Source organism: Penaeus chinensis, chromosome 3 (assembly GCF_019202785.1).
Source record: "Penaeus chinensis breed Huanghai No. 1 chromosome 3, ASM1920278v2, whole genome shotgun sequence".
NCBI lineage: Eukaryota > Metazoa > Arthropoda > Malacostraca > Decapoda > Penaeidae > Penaeus > Penaeus chinensis.
In genome coordinates this window covers 41,058,467-41,065,966 of record NC_061821.1, presented here as the reverse complement: position 1 = coordinate 41,065,966, position 7,500 = coordinate 41,058,467, and the positions used below count along the sequence as shown (strand labels likewise).

Sequence of the window (7,500 nt, the reverse complement as noted above, 5' to 3'; positions counted from 1 at the left end):
CTCTCTTCTCTCTCTCCATCTTCCTCTCTCTCTTCTCCTCTCTCTCTCCTCTCTCCCCCCCTCAATCCTCCCTCTCTTTCCCCTCTCTCTCCCTCTCTCTCTCTCTCCTCCTCCCTCCCCTCTCGCTCTCTCTCTCCTCTCCTCCCCCTCTCCCTCCCTCTCTCTCTCTCTCTCTCCTCCTCTCCTCTCTCTCTCCTTCTCTCTCTTCTCTCCTCTCTCCTCCTCCTCTCTCCCTCCTCTCTTCCCCTCTCCCTCCCTCCTTTTTTTTTTTTTTTTTTTTTTTTTTTCCTCTCCTCTCTCTCCTCCATCTTCCTCTCTCTCCTCGTCTCCACTCCTCTCTCTCCTCCCTCTCTCCTATCTCTCTCTCTCTCCCTCTCTCCCTCTCCTCTCTCCCTCCCTCTCCTCCTCTCCATCTCCTCTTCCTCTCTCTCTCTTCTCCTCTCCTCTCTCTCTCTCTCTCTCCTCTCTCTTCCTCTCCCCCTCTTCTCTCTCTCTCTCTCTCTCCTCTCCTCCTCTCCTACTCTTCTCCCCTCTCTCCCTCCTCGTTCTCTCCCTCTTCCCTCACTCTCTCTCTCTCTCTCCTCTCCTCTCTCACTCTCTCTCCTCTCTCTCTCTCTCACCTCTATCTTCGCTCTCCCTCCTCTCTCTCCTCCTCTATCTACTCCTCCTCCCTATTCTCTCCTCTCTCTCTCTCGTTCTCCTCCCTCTCCTCCTCCCTCTCTCTCATCTTCTCTCTCCCTTCTCTCTCTCCTCTCCCCATCTCTCTCTCTCCTCTCCCTCCTCTCTTCCTCTCCACTCTCATTCCTCTCTCCCTCCCTCTCCCCTCCTCCTCTCTCCTCTTCCTCTCCTCTCCTCTCTCTCTCCCTCATCTCCCCTCTCTCTCCTCCTCTCTCCATCTCCCTTCTCCATCCTCTCTCTCCTCCTCTCCTCCTCTCCATCTCCTCTCCTCTCTCTCCTCCCCTCTCTCTCTCCCTCTCTCTTCCTCTCCCCTTCTCTCCCTCCATCTCCTCCTCTCCCCCCCCCCCCCCCCCCCCCCCCCCCCCCCCCCCCCCCCCCCCCCCCCCCCCCCCCCCCCCCCCCCCCCCCCCCCCCCCCCCCCCCCCCCCCCCCCCCCCCCCCCCCCCCCCCCCCCCCCCCCCCCCCCCCCCCCCCCCCCCCCCCCCCCCCCCCCCCCCCCCCCCCCCCCCCCCCCCCCCCCCCCCCCCCCCCCCCCCCCCCCCCCCCCCCCCCCCCCCCCCCCCCCCCCCCCCCCCCCCCCCCCCCCCCCCCCCCCCCCCCCCCCCCCCCCCCCCCCCCCCCCCCCCCCCCCCCCCCCCCCCCCCCCCCCCCTTTTTTTTTTTTTTTTTTTTTTTTTTTTTTTTTTTTTTTTTTTTTTTTTTTTCTCTCATCTCTCTCTCTCTCTCAATCTCTCTCTCTCATCCTCTCCCCTCTCTCTCTCCTCTCTCTCTCTCTCTCAGATCTCTCTCTCTCTCTCACAGATCTCTCTCTCTCTCTCTCTCTCTCTCTCTCTCTCTCCTCCTCTCTCTCTCTCTCTCTCTCTCTCTCTCTCTCTCTCTCTCTCTCTCTCTCATCTCTTCTTCTCTCTCTCTCCTCTCTCTCTCTCTCTCTCTCTCTCTCTCTCTCTCTCTCTCTCTCTCTCTCTCTCTCAGATCTCTCTCTCTCTCTCCTCTCTCTCTCTCTCTCTTCCTAATCTCTCTCTCTCCTCTCTCTCTCTCTCTCTCTCTCTCTCTCTCTCTCTCTCTCTCTCTCTCTCTCCTCTCTTCTCTCCTCTCATCCCTCTCTATCTCTCCTCTCTCTCTCTCTCTCTCTCTCTCTCTCTCTCTTCTCTCTCTCTCTCTCTCTGTCTCTCTCTCTCTCTCTCTCTCTCTCTCTCAGATCTCTCTCTCTCTCTCTCTCTCTCAGATCTCTCTCTCTCTCTCTCTCAGATCTCTCTCTCTCTCTCTCTCTCTCTCTCTCTCTCTCTCTCTCTCTCTCTCTCTCTCTCTCTCTCTCTCTCTCTCTCTCTCTCTCATGCTGCTTCTCATAATGTATGGAACTCTCTTTTTTCAGGGTGAGATGATGCGTGGAGTAGCACCTCAGTACTTGCCACCACATGTTTATACCTCGCAGTATTATAGTGCTATGGATCCACGTATGTTTGGTAAGTATTTTTTTCAGACTTATTAAGGAAGATGGTGTATGTATGTTTATATGAATGTAACTACTAGAAGTGTATGTGAGTGAAACAAGAAATGTATTGAAAGGTGGCAAAATCCCACATCCATTGGTGAGTGGTGTGAGTTAGGTAGTTTGGCTTGATTATTATTACTGTTTTTATGTGTTGCCATGGCCATCTTAGATTGGCCCATGTAGACCACTTATGTTTAGCTCTTTTGGATCTTGTACTTGAGAGTTTAGAGTGAGAGGAGAGAGAGATAGATAGATGAGGCGAGGCGAGACGAGACGAGACGAGATGAGGTGAGATGAGACGAGAATGTGTGTTGGAATACAAGTGATTGAATTTTCTTTAGGATTATATTCATCTAATTGTAGTTAGAGTATTAAGGGTGTTACTCTTTCTTTCTAGGAGGAGAGAAAATTATAACACAGATGCCACTGGACATGAAGGTAGAAAAGGGAGAGCCAGAGAAGCTTGAATCACACTCCACTTCAGGGACCCCAGGACCAGCTGATTTCCCCCCAAGACCGAGTGGAGCCCCAGCAGCATTAGCTCCGAGGGGCCAGTCTTCACCTCATGTCTTGGCTTCTCCACATCATGACCGGTCTACTGATTCTCCTCAGGTAAAGGCCTCATAAAGAGTCTTTTAGATATTTGTTCATTCTTTAAACTTCCAAATGGTTCAACCCACTTTTATAAATCTTTTTTCTTATTATGTTTAGTTTTCATTTGATTTTAGAGCATTCTTAAAATAGATATAAATTCGGATACATGTACCTCTGAAGAAAATATAAATTTTATCAGATGATTTGGAGAAGCTAAGAGTGTGATGTCTAATACAAACTACTTTTGTTCACTCTAGGTTGCGATGGTATATAGCCGCCTTTACGATCGATATTACAATTATCCTGGTCGTGCTGGGACTCCTGGAGCTCCAGGAACAGGTGAACATGAAGCCAGAAGCCGAATTTCGTCACCCTCGGGAACTCCTCTTGTATACCCTGCCATGGGGCCAGCAGAAGTCCACCACCAACCAATGGTACAAATATCAACTCCACAGTACGCTTCACAAGTTCCACCTCAGTTACAAATGCTTATACAGGTAAGTTATTTAGATAATAAGAATAGATGTACAGTTGAACCTCTTGTAGTTCCAGGGAAAGATTCCTTTTAAGACTGCTCCTCAGGTAACATAGTCTGTTCTGTCTGGATGTATAGGAGGCACTACCCCATTACGTTAATGCCTTAGACAGAGAACATGTTATTGTACCGCACATCATCACTTGACATCTGACCAGCATTTCATAATGAATATATTGCTTAAAAAGAAGAGGCATTAATACATTTCATTCTGAAGTTACTTTTGCAATATAAATATTTGTAAATGCGGTCTTGAATATGCCTGTGGAAAAATATGACAGGGTATAGTTAGATGAATAGTTTTTATACCAAATTTTATTTATCACTCATTGTTACAACTATGGAGTCATGTTGAATATAGTAAGGCTTTTTAGAAGAAAGATCATTATGATTGCCATAGTCACAGTAGAAATAAAGTAAGAACAGTGGTAAAGCCAATGTAATATGGTTATTCAAATTATGAATAAATATTTATTTGTAATTATCAAACATGAAATAGCCTTTCTTGCTAGTTTTGCTACCCTTGTTACAAAAGAGAGAGCATGAAACTTCCTGATTACACAAGCCAGTTTTAATATAATCAGTGATATGAGAAACAATAACAAATTATTGAAAAATACAGACTCAAGAAGAAATGTTGATATTAAATTATTGATTGTTAAACATCCCTGCCAACTATGTGATTAAACCCCAGGAAGGGGCAGGGCCTCCTGCATGTCCAGACTGAAGGGGCTATAGGAGATAGGGTGATTGTTTGGCCTCTTACTCTGTTATAGCCTTTTCTCCATCATATCTGCCATTCCAAGGATTTTTTTTTTTCTGATGAACTTGGAACTAGTACATTGTTTATGGTTGTAATTAATTGGCAAGATGTTTTAGCAGTGGCTAAATTCAATAATAATATTAAACAGCTCATTATTATATCAATTTTATTTGCAATTTTATAGTGTACTCTAAATAAGTTAGCTCTCAAATGATTTTTTTTTTTCCAAGCACCTGTTATGGGAAATGTGAAAATACTGTTTACATATCATGCCAAAAAAGGATGTAGCTTATTAATTTTTCCCCCCAACAAACAAAGAAAATGTTAATTGGAGCAATTTGAGGTTCATCTGCAATTGTTTTTATTAATAAAAATGCTTAATATTAGTACTAGTATTAGTTATTGAAAATGAATTTTCTACATCTTGTTTCAGACAGTATCTTTAATCATATTTTTTTTGACTTGCATTGAAAAAAAGTTATTGTCAAATTTGTAATTTTCTTTTTTCTTAATGATAATGAAAAGATGAAAATACCAGATGTAATTGTTTAGAAAAAAATGTAATACACAGTCTTGGGATTGAAAATGAATATGAAATGAATAACAATTGTATTTTTCAGGGTACAAATGTAACTTGGACTGGACTTCTGGGGCTGAAGCAAGAGCATGCAGCTGTACAGATGATTTATGTCTCGGGTAGCAGTGACGTTGCACGTGGTGCCTTGCCAATTCATCCAGATGGAACTACTTCTGTTATGCGCATTGGTCAAAGAATGAGATTAGAACAAACACAACTTGAAGGAGTTGCAAGGAAAATTCAGGTAAGGATGAGTTCATAAGTCTGTGGAGGCAGAGCTTTATCTTGTTATTGTTATGTTAAACAACTTTCAGTTAAAATAAATCACTGTAGAATTAAAGCCACAAAATACAAGAAATAAATCTTGCATAGTAAACTAAATACTGTTTTAAACAGTTTTAGTTAAGTAGGATATCAAAGTAGATCTTGTATTATTTTTTGTTCAAAAGATGCATACTGATTGTAATTTTGCTTTGTATTTGAACAGATGGAAGCAGAACACTGCATGCTACTGGCTCTTCCTCATGGCCGAGACTCCTATGACATTATCCAACAGCACAATAGTCTACGTAATGGCATTATCAACTATCTTGTTGTGAAACAGGCTGCAGGGATTGTAAATGTTACTGCTCCTGGCACTCATCAGGTTTGTGAAAATATTCACTGTGTCATTTTATTTTTAAACATAGCAAAGGTTTGATTATTCAGGAAATAGATACTGTTGTTCCAAGTGAAAGCTGATACGTATTTCTTAACTTATGTTGGTATTGGAAATCAGCAGTATTAGGAACTTCCTATCTTTAACCCAATGCCGCCGGGGAAAATGTATAAAAAATGGGGAAAATGCTGTGCTCATTTTCTATATTTTTGTGAAATGTCTCTGCACATAGATGGCTCTGCTCTTGCTTAGCCACAAAGGAGTCAATTAGTAGAACTTGTAACCTTATGTGATTTGAATTGGCAGGAGAAACATATTTTTTACTAGTGCTATGAATATCGATGGTGTTTTTTTTATTATAAACATTATGATTACTTAAATGTTGTAAACATTAGTAACAACAAAATAAGATAACGTAAGATATTTTTGTCTAGTACAAGTGTAGCCATCTATGTGTAAAAACAATCAAACAAATACTCACAGTGGGCAGAGCACGTAAGTACACGTCATGCCCGTCGGCATTGGGTTAACAATATTTGAAAAGGAAGACTGTTTGTATTTGTTTTATTACATGAAAAAGAAATGTGATGGTTGGTAGCTCCAGTTTGAATTACACCACACTTGAAATGAATTAATGTTATGCTCCTTTGTAACTAAAGGGTGCTGATACTTGCAATGTATATGTATATTACATATTGAGATACTGGTTATTTTTGTATTTGATTATAATTGACTTAAATTTCTTCTCTTTTCCAGCCTGCATTTGTGGTTCACATATTCCCACCTTGTGATTTTGCAAATGAAAACTTGGCTAGAATATCACCGGATTTGTTGCATCGAGTTGCAGAGATCTCGTATCTTCTGGTGGTTATTGCTACATGCTGAGTCTCCTTTTAATACTGAAGAAGGATTGTGATACCTGAAATATAATTTTTTAATGAAAATGTACAGCCACTATGTTTTATGAGGTTTTGGAAGTGCATTTTTATATCTTGAAAGGGACCTAATACCAGATTTGAAATTGAAAATGGAAACCAAGAAACTTTTACTTGATAGGACTGAAAGTTGTGCTATATATGTAATTTTTCTTTTTGCATCAGACCATTTTCTTATTTTCACGAAGATTATAGGACAAAAAGAACTTGATATTTGTATTAATGAGTTTTATGCAGTTATGAAATGACCACTTCTTGAAAATACTGCTGCAGAATCTATATTTTTGTGAAGTGTTAAAGTGTGAAACTGAAAAGACAGTAATAATAATATGATTTATACTATATGTATTAGATATTCAGAAATTAACAATGTAAGGAAAAGTTGATTTAAATCTCAATTGATTTTCTGTAGTTTGAGTTACCTTGGAAGCTGTAATTCAAGAATTAATGTAATATTATTTACTTTGTAATTAGCAGAAAATTGTAGATTCTATTAGATTTGCACAACTACTTTATTGCAAATAATGGCTTGTATTTGTGATGTATGTAAAAGAAAGATAATTTATTTGATTTAATGGCTGATACACAGAAATATGAACAATTAACAAGTAAGACCATGCTCTCTGTCTCTCTCTCTCTCGATGGTAAATGATATAGAACACTGTGATTACCGTTTTAATGAACAATGTAACAGGAATGATGATAATAATAATAATAATAATATGTGGAAAAGTGATCAAATGGCACCATTAAACTAATAAAAAAGGTAAATAATGAAGAAATCTTGCGATACAATAAACTGGTTTGATGTTGGTGTTAAATTATGGAAATGATAAGCTTGCCTCACTGTCGTGTTCTGATTGTTTGATGTGCACAGCTTGCAACATCTCAGTATACCTATAACCACTATATATGACTAAGCACGCTGGAAAAGACGTAATATTTTGGCCCGACAGCACTAGACCCTGAACAGTAGTATGGCATGGAATGGCAGAAAATCTGGTTTATAGTGAAGTGGCCTAAATAGGCAGTCCATGCTACTGTTTCTGTGAGACTCTCCTATGGACACCCCAATTAAAGTCATATCTTGACTTGCCTCCACATGAGTGATGTATGAGTGTTGTGTAAGTTGTGCAGACACAATTTTTTGTGTGGCCTAACCAGCCTTGGGCCCAATGGTGCCCATATGCCGCCTATGGTGTTTAGACGAGCTGTATAGTTGTAAATACAATAATGATTGTAGAATAATTCTTTTTTACTGTTCATTTT

The 7,500-nt window shown here is 41.2% G+C and overlaps 1 protein-coding gene across 1 annotated transcript in view; it reads left to right on the top strand.

Annotated features, from left to right (window-relative positions):
- LOC125041431 (protein split ends-like) overlaps positions 1-7,500 on the top strand; it is a 188,586-nt gene that overhangs the window by 179,904 nt on the left and 1,182 nt on the right. Inside the window, exons 13-18 of the mRNA XM_047636391.1 lie at positions 2,050-2,140; positions 2,567-2,781; positions 3,021-3,260; positions 4,682-4,882; positions 5,126-5,284; positions 6,053-7,500. The exon at positions 6,053-7,500 is cut by the window's right edge and continues 1,182 nt beyond it. Of these exons, the coding sequence (XP_047492347.1) occupies positions 2,050-2,140; positions 2,567-2,781; positions 3,021-3,260; positions 4,682-4,882; positions 5,126-5,284; positions 6,053-6,181 (1,035 nt within the window). The 3' untranslated portion in view covers positions 6,182-7,500. The remainder of the gene's footprint in view (positions 1-2,049; positions 2,141-2,566; positions 2,782-3,020; positions 3,261-4,681; positions 4,883-5,125; positions 5,285-6,052) is intronic.